The sequence below is a fragment of the Myxocyprinus asiaticus genome, chromosome 15 (assembly GCF_019703515.2).
Source record: "Myxocyprinus asiaticus isolate MX2 ecotype Aquarium Trade chromosome 15, UBuf_Myxa_2, whole genome shotgun sequence".
NCBI lineage: Eukaryota > Metazoa > Chordata > Actinopteri > Cypriniformes > Catostomidae > Myxocyprinus > Myxocyprinus asiaticus.
The window spans coordinates 26,904,058-26,920,298 of record NC_059358.1 but is presented as its reverse complement, the minus strand read 5'-3'; the positions used below and the strand labels follow the sequence as shown (position 1 = coordinate 26,920,298).

Sequence of the window (16,241 nt, the reverse complement as noted above, 5' to 3'; positions counted from 1 at the left end):
GCAGTCTATCACTTACTCAACTAGGTCTGTGTCTAAAAGCCTAGTGAGCTGCTAACCTAGGCAGCATTTTTAGAAATCTTAGACGCTTTTGAAACTGTTCTCAATGTAGGCAGCTGACTAGGTTTTAACACGACGCCAGTGTTTTGAATGGGCGTGGCCGAGACGACGTGATTACGACAGACGAGCTCTTCCTGCCATTGACACGGCCGAGAGTGAGACAATCAAATCCACACATTGACCTCAGTTTTATAAACCATAAGCAATCGGTAAGAACATTTGAGTTTTATGCAAATATTGCGGAGTATCTGAACTTGTGATTCTCAACACCGAAGTCAACTGAATCATGTCTTAACTGCGGCTAATAGCCGAGGATTTCCTGTTTGGTTGCAAAATGCATTAGTTTGTTCTTCTAAACAAGTGCAAGTTGTTCAAGTTTTATATTATATAGTCACATGTGTTAAGGTTTTGTTATGAGCTGAAAAAGTTTATTTAGCTGAATTATCGTCGAAGTTTAGGCTTCAGTTAGTCCAAGTGCTCCTTAGGGCACGAGATTGTTGATTTGCGTAGTTTAGCATTTTACCTGCGTGGATTATTAATTTCTAGATGCAGATCTTTATAGGTGTATGTGAAGAACTGTATAGTAAGGTTTAATTTTGTTTTCTGTACAGTGGTTTAACAGTCGGATGTTTTTTGAAGGAACTCTCAGTTTTAATGTAAATCATATTTGGGCAGTAAACTAACCTATTGCATACTAGCATTGCTATGCAGATCTCCAAGACTGTATTGTGCTGTTTTGCTTCACCTTTATGATTATGAAAACCACCTGGTGTTTTGTACCAGTTCTTTATCCAGATTGAAAAGACCAGGCTCACTCAAATCAGATTAACTAACACATTAGATTTAGCTGAGTCCACTGAACTCTAAGATTAAGGTGCTGTCTGTCTGTACTCAGATGCCATATACTAAATATGCTCAACATGTGTTGATCTAGTGACTGATGACTTTTACTGCTGCTTTCTTTTCCCAGATCTAATTCAAGATGTTCTACACTTGTGGTCCCAATGAGGCGATGGTGGTCTCAGGTATGCAGCAGCTGTTTGGCTTTATTACATAGTTATGCCACTCATGAATAAACTTATTATAGATAATGATCATCATTGAAGTTTAAAAATAATGAAAAATAAGAATATGATAAGAATAGAAAATGATCCCATTACAGATCATTTGATTTTTGACCATCTACTCTACTGTATTTTCAAACCCCCTACAGTACACTGTAGGAATGGAGCTTTTTATTGAACCACATACCTGTATGATTTGGGATTGACACCCATCAGACCAGTTGCAAGAAACAAGTGATCCATAATGATTGTACAGATCACAGATAATGTGTATTCTGCAGTCTTTCGCTCTTAAGCGATACCCCTGCTTATTTGTTTAGTTGCTGCTTTTAAATATGCAGCAGTAGTAAAGAGCAGAACAGATTTGAGCTATTCATGTGACTCCCTTTCACAGGTCAAAACAGTCGGACACAAAGTTCACGGTAATGGCTGTGATGTTTTATGCTCTTAAATGTTAGTGGTTACACGTTAAGATAACTTTAATGCTCAGGGAAAAACCCCAACAGGCTCTTATTTACTACAAGGTTAAAGCAGACAAATCAATGTAGAGGAGGAGAAAAGAAAGTCACCAGGTCCATGATGTCTCTACCACATTGCAGTGTGGGTTTTGCTCTGTAAACAGTTTACATAGGCTGTTGGAGACATGCAATGGCAGGAAATGTGGTTATGTGTGTTTTTGCATCTGTTGAAAATCAAACCGTTTGGGATTGATGTTGTTTTTTAATGTGAGAGACCTGTTGCATCACTTTTTTGATTTGTGTTCAGAACATTAGATGGTTTAGGATGTGATGTTATGATGACAAATTTGTACAGAGGTTGGCTTTTAATTTATTTGTATGAGCAAGTATTGTTTTAATATGTAATTTAATATGTTACAAATGGAGTATGTTAAAAATATTCAAGAGAATGCAATTTATTTTCTTTTTATTTGAATACAATGATTTACATTAAGTACATTTATTGTGTTAAAATCAACACTATTACAAGTACATAATGCTTTGCATAGTTAGCAGATTTTAGTTTTTTTTATTATTTATTTCTTGTTGATTATTGTCAAAATGAGTTAGTTAGCACAGTGTTTCCTACATAAATTGTAATGTGCAAGAACAGTAAAGAGCTTTCAAATCATGCCTTTTTGTCTGAATCAATCTTGGAAGATAGATGAACTCATAGGTGCTTTTTTAGGACCGCATTGCCAATTTAATCTCTTAATGTGTCTCTTTCAGGTTGTGGTCGATCTCCTCCACTATTGATTGCAGGAGGAAGAGTGTTTGTTCTTCCCTGCATTCAGCAAATCCAGCGGTATGTATTGAATTACAACGGAAGATGGATTTTTAGAACGTATTCGTGCTAGAACATACATGCAAAGGGAACATTTTGTTTACCCAGGTGCAGCAATGTGACTTTTTAGTGTAATTCCATAATTGACTGGGAGTCACAGGCCATAGGCGTGAATGATGCGAATAAGAACAGAGATGGCTCTGTCTGGCAGTAGAGACTCCAGTTTTGTTTACATTCCTCTCCTTATATGCATGGCAAAGATTAATGAATCACTCTGTCCTCGAAGAATACCTTAGTTCCATTTGAAGATCATTGTAGAGGCACAGATTAATTTACACGTGATTGATTGACAAAATCTGTCTGTAATGAGCAACAGCTGTGACATTCCCTCTGTACTGCACTACACTCACAATCTGATTACAGTATTTCAACATGCACATCTGTGAGGTCAAGACCTGTTCATTAAAATGCTGTACACATCAGGTTCTGGACCTGTGTAGCAAGTGTTAGTTATGTGTATTGGTTGTTAATGCTCTCAGGTACTGAAACAAGTGTAACACAATGAAGTGTTTAGCAATAAAAACTATTTTTTTGTTTTTTTCAGTAGTGTCATGTTTGGTAGCCCCACCCACAGTGACATCTCATTTGTCCAGGATCCCATTACATTATATATACAGCTGTATGTTAAGTGATATGTGTGATAAATTTTTTTCCCAATGTTAAATAGGGCTGCACAATTAATCGGAAAACTAATCGCGATTACGATTACGGCTGCCACAATTATGTAATCGTGAAAGCTGACGGTTACAGGGTTTAATTTAAGTCTGCTCTAGTTGCGTCAATGGTATCTATTGACGTGTTTTTGCAGCGGTTGGGTACTCTAACCAATAACTAAAATGTCCGTTGAGCAATGAAATAGCAGTGGCCAATCAGAGCTGCTTAATTAGTCCTTCGTCCTATCAGTAATGACAACTGATCCTAATGCGCAAGTTTAAACCATCTGAATGCCCAGGTGCTTGCTTTCTGTTCTACTTCTGTTTGCGGTGGCACACGAAAATTAATATTGAAGAAACATCACCTGACACTCGAAAAGAAGTTGTAGAACAAGAGCGAAAAGCACTTTGGAATTATTATGGATTCATTGCATATTGCACCACTCGCTTTGAATGTAGATGTTAAATACACTGCAAATGAGCAACACGACAAAACTAAAACGCTCCTGTTCTAATCAAGGCATAGATGCGGTGTAAATAATTGATTTATTATGCTGATTAGACAGCTTTGTTTTTAATGAGAGCATTCGTGAGAGTACAGAACTTTGTGCGGAGCGTCACTGAGCTTGTGTTGAAATGCAGGTCTCAAACAGTGTAAACCTGCAGTGAATGACAGCAGTCATTGTAATGGGAGAGTTTGTCATGTTGCTCTTTCTGTGGACAATAATAATTAAAAAAAAAACCGTAATAATAGTTTTGTTTTGTCATGTTAATAAGTAGGCCAATGTGAATTTGATTTGTACAAAATAGCAATAAAGTAATTCAGATTAACTGTTCTAAGTGTGTTTTGGAGGTGTAGCCAACATAAATAATATGGCATGAATAGCATATTTCAGGAATCCCTGTCATTGTTATCGCGTCTGCTCTAGTAAGACCCATTTGCCATGCAGCTGGTATTAATAGATTTAACATTTTCACGAATCGCAAAAACTCAGATCGAAAATGACTGTTTTTAATTTCCAAAGTGCACTGCTGAGGGCAAAAATTATCTAACTATGATCTTACATGACCAAGATTACCACTGAAGATCTAACGGGATGAATGGTACCCTGTCTCGCCACCAAAGGGCTTACTGAACGCAGTAAGTAACTCGGTCAATTTAAATTGGCTGTTAATAAGTTTGAATATTGAATATGTCTTATTATTTACTGTACGTGGACTAATAATTTAAGCAGTAATTTTGCAATAATTTAATTGGTTCTATACCATAGATATCCATTTAAATAATTTTTATTTGATCTAACATTAACAAACATTAATACAATATTTAATGCTTAAAAGATGCTTAAAAGAAACTGGAGCGCAGCTCATATTCACCTGAAGAACTGCACAGTTGCTTACTTTGTGATGTCATGGTAATTTAATATTTTAATCAACATTAATAATCACGATTACAATATCAAGGGCAATAATCAACAATTATGATTTTTGCTATAATCGTGCAGCCCTACTGTTATAGCTGAAGTGTGTCATATCTACATCACATGCAATTTTTCCCCATTCTTTTCTTCTAGGATATCTCTCAATACTCTGACACTGAATGTGAAGAGTGATAAGGTGTACACCAGACATGGAGTCCCTGTTTCTGTGACAGGCATTGCCCAGGTTAGAGATGCAGACACACTCACACTTTACAGTCATCTGTTGCACACAGATCAGTTGTAGAGTCTAGGGGCCGTTGTCTGTGTGTTCTCACTGCAGGTGAAGATCCAGGGGCAGAATAAAGAAATGCTGGCCACAGCCTGTCAGATGTTTATGGGAAAGTCTGAGACTGAGATCGCTGAGATTGCCTTGGAGACACTCGAGGGACACCAGAGAGCCATTATTGCTCACCTGACTGTGGAGGTACTGAGAAATACACTTTCAGTTAGACTTTTAGAGAGCGATTTGTTTTCTATCAACCACACATATAGTAAATACAAACAGAGGAAAAAAGCTCTTTATAAGATTTCAAAAGAGGGCGGGGATGTTTTAGTGCTGAAAATGAGCAAGCAACCGTTACTGACAGAGACGCAGGCTTGGAGAGTGACGGATTAATTGTAAATGCATTAGGGAATCAGGATACAAAATTAGGTAACCGTAATCCATTACAGTTACATAAAACCCATCGTAATCAGATTACAGTTACATTTTGAAATAATTGGGATTACTGTCAGGATTACAAGTGAATTTTCCTGACATAAAGTGATACAGACAGCTGTTTGTTTAGAGTGAGAGATGGTTTAGATGTGCATTCTCTTCGGGTTCTCTCTCATGACTCTGTTGAGTCAGGAGCACCTCCTACTGTCGTATGTGCAAATAACACCTGTCTCACATCAGCACTCTGATCTTGAGGCAAACAGCTGCTTCATCGCGATGGCCACGGAAGAACATGCATTATTTTCTTGGAAATTTCTACATTATTCGCTCTTTAAAAGAGAAAAGCGAAACAACATTAAATTTCAGTGGAATTTATGCCTTCCAGCTGTGAAGATGCTCTCATTATCCAACGACCTGAGGTAATAAGAGCCACACAGAAATCACATTAGCTAGGTTAGCTAACACTAGTTAATATTAAAATGTGTTAAAACGAGTTAGCCTTAGTGCTCAAAGAAATCTGTGGCACTCACCATTTGATGGGAACAGGAATAACTGCCAATAATTACACATCTTGCACATCATTGCTGGTACAGCATAGAAATCCCCTGGTTTGCATGGTTGCAAATGCGAACTGTACTATATTAGCCAGGACGTCCTGTATGTTGTTCTGTGTACTGAAGATGAAAAAATGACCCCCTCCCCCAGGAGAACGGTACTTAAACATTCATCATTTAAGAAAAAAAGTTTTGAAAACAATAATACAAAAATCAACTGAAAAAATGCCCATTAAATACCCAATAAACATGTTCTGTTTGCATTCAAGTCATAATTTAAAGTTTTAGAGAGCTTATTGATTTTATCTTGACTTTATTTAGATATGTGACATTGTGGTAATCCAAAAGTAATGCAAAGTAATCTGATTACAGTACTTTTGTATTTCTGTAATTGGATTACCTTACCGATTACATTGATTGTTAAATAGTCAGTAATCTGTAACGGATTACATTAAAAAAGTAACCCTCCCAACCCTGTTGAGACTTGATGTCCAACTAACTGCGCTATACCTGTTTTCTGATTACGGTTATTAATTATTTATTGTATAATCTCTCTGTTTTACTGTAGGAGATCTATCAGGACCGTAAAAAGTTTTCAGAGCAAGTATTTAAGGTAGCCTCCTCTGACCTGGTCAATATGGGGATTGGTGTTGTCAGCTATACACTCAAAGATGTTCATGACGATCAGGTGACTAATCTCTTGCGCACACACTCACATATACTGTACACACACACACACCCTAGCATACATAGGGGCGCTGACGTCCACATTGAAAATATGGGAATCAGAATCTTATTTAAACCTAGAAATAAAAGGAAAGTTTTAGGATTTTGAAAAATATAAAACAAAGAAACATAAATTGAATAAGAAATATGTAAGATTCTCCATTATTCTATGTCAGTAATCAGATTAGCAAATTTGTGATATTGACCATGTTAACTCCTACCCAATACTAAGAAATTCTGAAATTCATGTAACATTTTCAGTTTAACTTTTCACTCAAACTACTAATCATATAATTTGTAATTATAAAAATGTATGAAACTACAAAAATGCAATATACAGTTGAAGTCAGAAGTTTACATACTCCTTAGCCAAATACATTTAAACTCAGTTTTTCACAACTCCTGACATTTTATCATAGAAAACATTCCCTTTCTTAGGTCAGTTAGGATCACTACTTTATTTTAAGAAGGTGAAATGTAATAATTATATAATTTATTTATCACACATTTGCACATATACAGTGAAATTCTTTTTTTTCACATATCCCAGCTAAGCTGGGGTCAGAGTGCAGGGTCAGCCATGATACAGTGCCCCTGGAGCAGATAGGGTCAAGGGCCTTGCTCAAGGGCCCAACAGTGGCATCTTGGCAGTGCTGGGGCTTGAACCCCCGACCTTCTGATCAGTAACCCAGAGCCTTAACCGCTGAGCCACCACTGCCCAAATGTCAGAATAATAGTAGAGAGAATGATTTATTTCAGCTTTTATTTCTTTCATCACATTCCCGGTGGGTCAGAAGTTGAAATACACTTTGTTAATATTTGGTAGCATTGCATTTAAATTGTTTAACTTGGGTCAAACATTTTGGGTAGCCTTTCACAAGCTTCTCACAATAAGTTGCTGGAATTTTGGTCCATTCCGGAACTGAGTCAGGTTTGTAGGCCTCCTTGCCTGCACAAGCTTTTTCAGTTCTGCCCACAAATTTTCTATCGGACTGAGGTCAGGGCTTTGTGATGACCACTCCAATACCTTGACTTTGTTGTCCTTAAGCCATTTTGCCACAACTTTGGTGGTATGCTTGGGGTCATTGTCCATTTGGAAGACCCATTTGTGACCAAGCTTTAACTCCTGGCTGATGTCTTGAGATGTTGCTTCAATATATCCACATAATATTCCTTCCTCATGACGCCATCTATTTTGTGAAGTGCACCATGCACCATGATGCTGCCACCCTCATGCTTCATGGTTGGGATGGTGTTCTTTGGCTTGCAAGCCTCAACCTTTTTCCTCCAAACATAACAATGGCCATTATGGCCAAACAGTTCAATTTTTGTTTCATTAGATCAGAGGACATTTCTCCAAAAAGTAAGATCTTTGTCCCCATGTGCACTTGCAAACTGTAGTCTGGCTTTTTTATGGTGGTTTTGGAGCAGTGGCATCTTCCTTGCTGAGCAGCCTTTCATGTTATGTCGAAATAGGACTTGTTTTACTGTGGATATAGATACTTGTCTACCTGTTTCCTCCAGCATCTTCACATGGTCCTTTGCTGTTGTTCTGAGATTGATTTGCACTTTTCGCACCAAACTACATTCATCTCTAGGAGACAGAATGCATCTCCTTCCTGAGAGTGGTATGATGGCTGCGTGGTACCATGGTGTAAATACTTGCGTACTATTGTTTGTACAGATGAACGTGGTACCTTCAGGCATTTTGAAATTGCTCCCAAGGATGAACCAGACTTATGGAGGTCCACAATTTTTTTCTGAAGTCTTGGCTGATTTCTTTTGATTTTCCCATGATGTCAAGCAAAGAGGCACTGAGTTTGAAGGTAGGCCTTAAAATACATCCACACGTACACCTCCAATTCAGTACACCTCCTATCAGAAGCTAATTGGCTAATTGTCTGAAGGCTTGACATCATTTTCTGGCATTTTCCAAGCTGCTTTAAGGCACAGTTATCTTAGTGTATGTAAACTTCTGTCCCACTGTAAACTTGTGATATAGTCAATTAAAAGTGAAACAATCTGTCTGTAAACAATTGTTGGAAAAATTGCTCATGTCATGCAGAAAGTAGATGTCCTAAACAACTTGCCAAAACTATTAAATCTGTGGAGTGGTTAAAAAATGAGTTTTAATGACTTCAACCTAAGTATATGAAAACTTCTGACTTCAACTGTAGCATTGTCACAAATGGACTCAGACTTTTGAACCCCAATGTGTATTCCTAATAATACATACAGAATATCATTATATGAAACTCACGTGGAGTCTCTCACAGGATTATCTAACCTCACTGGGTAAAGCTCGTACTGCTCAAGTGCAAAGAGATGCTCGTATCGGTGAAGCTCAGTTCAAGAGAGATGCTGTCATCAAGGTCAGATTTCAAAGATACCTTTACTTCTCCTGCTGTCATTAAATGGTGCTGGAAAAACTAAATGTGTGTGTTTGTGTGTAGGAGGCTCATGCCATGCAGGAGAAGGTCTCTGCTCAATATAAAAATGAGATTGAGATGGCTAAAGCCCAGAGAGATTATGAGCTGAAGAAAGCTGCCTATGACATTGAGGTCAACACTAAGAAGGCGGAGTCTGAAATGGCCTATCAGCTTCAGGTATAACAGATACAATTTAATTATTATATGTTTTTCCCAGTTATTACATAGATGGTCATTTGAAGTCCAGCAAATCTTTGGCCACCTCATGCTATGTTAATTTTTTGCAAATCATTTTGCCAGTTAGTTTTTTGGGAATTCCAAGAAATCATCTAAAACAAGTGGAGCATAGCACAAGCTGAAACAGTACATATATCATTTCTGATCTGTGACCAAACATCATGTTTCTGCACCAGGGTTATTACAGTTTAGAAGATTTCACTGTTTTGTTTTCATTTCATTATGTATTTTGATTGTCAGTTTCAGTTAATTTTAGTTTGTTTTAATTTTTCATTTATTTTTCATTTGTATCTTTGGAAAATGGTTAGTTTTAGTTTAGTTTAGTTTTTATTTCATTTGAGTAAATTTGTTTTTCTCATCCCTTATAACACAATACCACAAAATGTTCTATCTGCCAACATCTATGTATCAGAAAATACATATGAACTGAAATTGGTTGTTTTACAATCACAGCAGTTTATTGTCTAATTGGATGTATTTGTTTAACATAATACACAGATCTAAAGTCTCACGCACAGTACGCATGGCGCAAAAATCATTATCAGCACTGTACTTTTCGTACACAGTGTGTGCACAGTTTTTCTAGGCATGCATATAATCCACATCTGTGCGCGCCATCTGCACATTCAACTCCCATCGAGAAATGGAACGTCATGCAGCAAAACAAATGATGCCCTTGCCTTTAGGCTGCTAAAAGAAAAGTTACATGCAAGTCGTACCTATTCTACTTTGACCTTTATCCTGTGTCAATGGCATTAGGTGGCAAAGACAAAGCAGCGTATTGAGGAGGAGAAGATGCAGGTTCAGGTTGTGGAGCGCACGCAGCAGATCACACTACAAGAGCAGGAAATCACTCGCAGGGAGAAGGAGCTGGAGGCTAAAGTCAGGAAACCAGCTGACGCTGAGAGATACCGTATTGAGAAGATCGCAGAAGCAGAACGGTGAGAGCTCATTTACATGGACACCTGAAAGCCGTTAATTGAGAGAAAGCTGCTTAAGAAACGAAAGCATTGTATGCGTTTACAGTACTGTGCAAAATTCTTAGGCACATAAGGTGTTTCACAATAGCATTTGTCTTAAGATGGTTATTATATCTTCAACTTTAGTGTGTCAATAGGAAATATAAATGTTAGACTCCCAGAACATTACTTTTGCAAATAGAAAAGATTAGAATAGAAGAACAGGGAGCCCTGCAACAGATGTCATGGCTCCCACAAAGCCCCCCACTGAACATCGTGTCTGTCTGAAATTACATATAGAGACAGAAGCAATTGAGACTGCCTAAATAGAAGAACTGTGGTGAATTCTCCAAGAAGCTTGGAACATCCTATCTGCCAACAACCAAGAAAAACTGTGTCCAGGTGTACCTAGGAGAATTGGTGCTGTTTTAAAGGCAAAGGTGGCCACACTGAATATTGATTTAGTTTTTTTTATGTTTACTGGATTTTGTATGACATTAAGTGATGAAAACTATTTATTTCATTATTTTTGAAGACATCCTAACTATGCAACATTTTCCACAAGTGCTTAAAACTTTTGCACAGTACTGTATATGGTCAGTAAGCCAGTTTTTCCACCGCAAATGGGATACAACGTAATTTCCCCGCAATGCTGAAGCAAATAACAACTTGACATCAAAGAAAGACTTTGCTGTTCCACATTTGCTTTGCTTTATTTCCAAATGTTCCACAGTAGTTGATGTGCTTGTTTCCTTCACTTTCCATTGCGCCTGCAGCCTCATTATGCTGAAATAATGCAGTTTCCCTCTTTCGTCATACTCCGGGATTCCCCAAGCGCACTTGAGCGCATATATGGATGTAACGGATAGTAGTCAATATTCTAAATTGTCTTCTAGTTGATTGTGTATGTATACGTGTGTGCGATTTTCTCTTTCATTCTGTACTCCCCAGAAATGTTGAATTTTCACCAAATATCCACACATGCACAAACCGATAAGACCCTTACTCACCTACAGCTTATGCATTCACATGGCCACATAGCTTCATTCACCCAGAGAACCCATGGTGTTTTAAATCGCTGAAAACGGTGTTCGTGTTTACATAATGTTTCAGAATGCCACTTTCTGCAAAAACTCTGGAATAAACCCTTTTCTTATGTGCATGTAAACGAGGTCAGTGAAACATATGCAAACAGTGGGACAATGCTTGCAGAACTCACAGTTTGGTGTTTTGGTCTCATGTCCCATAAAAATCTCTCATCTAACAGACTTCAGTTGATCATGGAGGCAGAGGCTGAGGCAGAGTCCATCAGAGTGAGTTTATGAATCTCTCCACATATGTGACACTGAGCATTACTGTTTAAATAAACCACACCCCACATACACCATTCACCTTTAGTCCCTCCTAGACTTTAACACATGTCTCCTTTCATTCTTTATATCTCTTTCAGATGAGGGGTGAGGCTGAGGCCTTTGCAATGGAGGCAAAGGGTCGTGCTGAGGCTGAGCAGATGTCCAAAAAGGCTGAAGCTTTTAAACAATACAAAGAGGGAGCCATGGTGGACATGCTGCTTGAGAAACTCCCACTGGTTAGTCCATCCATCAATCCATCCATCTGATAAATAGATACAAGCAGTGAAACGTTCCAGTGCTGTTATACGAAATATTTTCACTCTTTAAATGCTGCTTGTCCATTCAGTTTAGAACACTGGAACTAACTGTTGTATAATTAATAATACAATCAGTGATTCAGTGATGAGATGGTCTTTGTTCTCTTCTCCTGTAGATGGCAGAAGAGATCAGCAAGCCACTCTGCGCTGTCCAGAAGGTTACCATGGTGTCCAGTGGAGGATCAGAGGTTGGTGTTGCTAAACTGACAGGAGAAGTTCTGGAAATCATGACTCGCCTGCCGGCCACAGTGGAGAAACTGACTGGAATCAACATCTCACAGGTGATCACACTCACATTTACATAATGGGCCATTCAATTGGGGTCACTTTGTCACTGCAAATCATATACACTGTATACACATTTATAACACACTTATAGTTCACCCAAAAATGAAAAATCTGTCATCATTTACTCACCTTCATGTTGTCCCAAACCTGTATGGCTTTCTTCTGTGGAACTCAAAAGGAGATGTTCAGAATGTTAGCCTCAGTCACCATTCACTTTCATTGCATCTTTTTTTCCATACACTGAAAGTGAAATGTGGCTGGCTAACATTCTGCCTAATATCTCCTTTGGTGCCATATGGGTTTGTAACAACATGAGGTTGAGGAAATGACAGAATATTTTGTTGTTGGGTGAACTATCATTTATAGGCTCATTCACACCTGTTTTCCACACTAAACCTGGTGACAATCTCTTTTTGCCCAGGTTTCCTCAACCCGCATGGGCTAATGGAGTTCATGGAGAAGGAATCAGGCCTAATACACTCTGATGTTGGATCTCAGCTCTTCCTGTCTGTGTGTGCATGGATGCATGCCTGTGTTTGTACTAAATCTGAAACATTGAGGTCAATGTAGTTTTTATTTTTATTTTTGTAATCCACCATGTTATAACATTAGATTTTTTTATATTCTGTTTTGTGAATTACAGTTTATTACATCATCATATAATATTTGTTTTAAGTTAATTGAAGTAATTTGTATGCTTTAGAGCTTCTATCAGTGAATATTCAGGGAAGCAGGGGTATAGATTATCTCACAACAATCTCAGTCTTTCATTTTTGAATAGTTTCTATATTTCTCTCTGTTTGGTTAGAGCCGCACCTGCTGATTCTGGTTCAGTTTCTTCCAAAAAAAAACAAGGTGCATTTATGACCAATGCATGTAAATAAGTGCATTACTGAAACCTTAGTCTGCATGCATGCTGCCTTAAATATCCAGATAAGCCAAAACCGAACACTGTAATGTAACTCATTATTCTTGCCATTTTTAACCTCTCTGTGACTCTTTAATGTAGCTGCTTTGAAATTCTCTCTCAGAATATGTTGTGAGAGAATATATAATTTGAAATTCGTGAATACTCTACCTTTTTCTTTTTATATTGGTAAATTGTATGGAATATATTAAGTTTCAGATACTCTTCAGACAGGTCTCTCTGTGCTGAGTTCTGTCTGTTCTGTGGTCTGTGAAGGGATTTTACAGGAGGTTGAAAAGTGAGAGGGGGTAGGAAGCAAGTGAATAAAAGAAAGCCATTGTTTTTGAAGTTTGATGAACAAACAGAAAAAATAAGAATAAAAAGAGGTTTGGTTTTTAATATCTCTGTGCCCACAAAAACTCCAGTGAAGGCTGATGAAGGTTTCATTTCTCATGTATTATTTTTTTCAGTGGGTGCAGAAAAAGGGAACATGTTTGTTTTTTTTGTTTTTTTAACCATTCTGCTCTGTAGTTTACTGTAAGGTATAATTGTTACCAAAGGTAATCCTATGCATCTCCAGTTTAAAGGGATTGTTCACCCAAAAATTTGAATTGTTGACATTTACTCACCCACATGTTGTTTCAAACCTATGTAACGTATTTTCTTACATGGAAGACAAAAGGAGATGTTAATCAGAATGCTAACCAGTCACATTTCACTTTCATTGTATGGAGAAAAGATGCAATGAAAGTGATTGGTGAGTGAGGTTAACATTCTGCCTAGCATCTTTTGTGTTCCCCAGATAAAAGAAAGCCATTTGGAACAACATAAGGGTGAGTAAATGATGACAATTTTCATTTTTAGGTGAATTATCCCTTTAAGCCTTTATTCCTCACAAAGTGCCTGAAAACTACTGTTTACATCCTCACTGAATCAAACTGTCATCTGTCTGCTAAGTTCTCTCTATCTGTCTGGTGTTTCACAAGACTGGTGTGTCATCTGATACTTCCTGTGGCCTCAATGACTCTTTTTCAGAATATCCAATCGTTTGCCATTAGTTTTTTGTCACTGGGTTAATTTGGTCTAATTGTTCTGTTTTATGTACGTATGTCAAAGTAACCCTGCATTTACCTTACTGTATGCTTAATCTATATATCCAGGCTGACATTCATACATGATTATACAAGTATGTATTATTTAATATAACAATAAACCATTGGTGTGCACTGTTATTCACAGTTTGTCAATCTATGACTGTGTAATTGTGTGTATGTGTGTTTAGGAAGTATCGATATACATGTTACAGTGTTAAGTTCTCTTCCCTAGTCTAATTACTAGAGTGTCTTGTGGTGTTTGGAACATACTAGATTGATCCTGAATGTACCAAACTTGCCATATTTGTATGTCACACTCTTATACTCAGAAGTCTGATTCACAATTCTGTTCATGCTAAGAGTGATTTGAACAGCTCAAGAAAAGTCTCTATTCTGATTTATTCTGGATAGTGTGTTGTCTGTCTAAAGCAAGGAACAGTCTCCTTTGTATGTCAGTTTGTGTTTGTTTTAATTAATTAATATAGAGCATAATGATCACCCAACTCTACTGTGTCAAGTACCAGTGGAGTGAAAGACACTCATGTGTTCTGCAGTTCTGGTGAAAATGTCATTCTGCCCTGTAATTATGCCCATTCTGACTGCACCACAACTACATGGAACTATAATAGAAATAGAAATTCAGAGACATTTGAACTGTTTGCTAAAGGGATGAAGAAGCATGTCTATAAGGACTATTAATGTGATTCAGTCAGGGCAAACTGAGGGTGTAAGAGCTGCACTCCACTGTTTCACTCTCACAGAAATTAACTTAAAGGAATATTCCAGGTTCAACACAAATTAAGTTCAATAGACATCATTTGTGGCATAATGTTGATTACCATAAAAATTTATAACAAAAATAAATAAAAAAGCAACAAATCTGTGTTCCAGTGAGGCACTTACAATGGAAGTGAATGGGGGGCAATTTTTTAACATTAAAATACGCACTTTTTAAAAAATATAGACATAAGACATAAACAAAATGTGTGTAAACATGATTTTAGTTTGATAAAAATCTCTTACTAACCTTTTCTGTGTAAAGTTATAGCCAATTTTATTAAAACTTTAAAGCTCAAATAATACACAAGTTTTAACAGAAGAATTAATGTAAGTGCTTTTATAAAATTAAAAGCTTAAAATTTCTGCCTTAGAACCATCCAAAAACTGGCCCCATTCACTTCCATTGTTAGTGCCTCACCGTAACCTCGATTTTTGCTTTTTTTTTTTTTACTTTTTTTTTTTTTTTTTTAAAGAAAAGGAGGGATGAGAGGAAATACATTTTTGTGGCACTCAACAAATTATGCCACAAATACTGTCAATTGAGCTTAACTTGTATTGAACCCGGGACATTCCTTGAAGGCAGAAATGGCTTAAATGCCAAATGTTTAACATGTTTGGCTGCAAGTTTTCAGTGAAATGTCATGCTGGGGGCGCCAAGGCAAGTAAAATTGTGTTGTCTTCAGATGCGGTTTTAAGGTGAATTTTAGATTAAAAAAAATTCAAATAAGAAATAAAAAAAACCTCCCTAACCTAACACTTTTGCCTGAACCTAACCAAGAGTGTTTTAAAATATGAGATGTTTAAAAAAGACATTCTTACAAAATCAATGCCTAAACGTAACCATTAGTGTTCAAAAATAAATATGATAAGTTAAAAAGACATCCTTACCTTATCAATGCCTAAATTTAACCAACAGTGTTTTAAAATGCAGAAGCAAAATGAAAATCTCATTTTCTGAAGGAACCACCCCATTTCATGCTGCTTCTATGATTGAAATGTCGCGTGTCAGCTTGAGTTCATCGCTAGACTTGAACCACATACTTCATGAGTGGCTATGCTCAGACTGCCACTAAAAATCAGATTTTTTGCATATCCAGACTGTATCTAGATGAGTTTTGATAGCCTGGACAGCAAAAAACCACATGAAATCTGATTTTTCCGGAGCATGTCTGTAATGTGTTGTTCTTCAAAAGACATGTTTGAGTAAAAGTGTGTCGATATCATAAAATAGCAGGGTCTGACTAATAGAGAGAAAAATAAGTATTTATAGTCATTATCAGCCATTTAAGTCATGATTTAAACATTCTGTCAATGTAATGAAATCTTTGACACTTTGAAAAGGCT

The 16,241-nt window shown here is 37.2% G+C and overlaps 1 protein-coding gene across 1 annotated transcript; it reads left to right on the top strand.

Moving 5' to 3' along the window:
- The first annotated feature begins 148 nt into the window (after nt 1–148).
- On the top strand, nt 149–14,255 carry LOC127452988 (flotillin-1-like). The gene is made up of 13 exons (XM_051718936.1): nt 149–266; nt 1,028–1,082; nt 2,348–2,423; nt 4,690–4,780; nt 4,877–5,020; nt 6,377–6,496; nt 8,811–8,906; nt 8,988–9,140; nt 9,960–10,141; nt 11,427–11,472; nt 11,610–11,747; nt 11,945–12,109; nt 12,538–14,255. The coding sequence occupies exons 2-13, from the start codon at nt 1,040–1,042 to the stop codon at nt 12,559–12,561; spliced, it is 1,278 nt and encodes a 425-aa protein (XP_051574896.1). The 5' UTR covers nt 149–266; nt 1,028–1,039; the 3' UTR covers nt 12,562–14,255.
- The last annotated feature ends 1,986 nt before the right edge of the window (nt 14,256–16,241 follow it).

Bases quoted from the DNA above. Each gene is read 5' to 3' on its own strand.
- LOC127452988 (XM_051718936.1), top strand. From the start codon at position 1,040: ATGTTCTACACTTGTGGTCCCAATGAGGCGATGGTGGTCTCAG. The intron at 5,021-6,376 runs GTACTGAGAAAT...GTTTTACTGTAG, and splicing joins TTGCTCACCTGACTGTGGAG to GAGATCTATCAGGACCGTAA. The intron at 12,110-12,537 runs GTGATCACACTC...CTTTTTGCCCAG, and splicing joins CTGGAATCAACATCTCACAG to GTTTCCTCAACCCGCATGGG.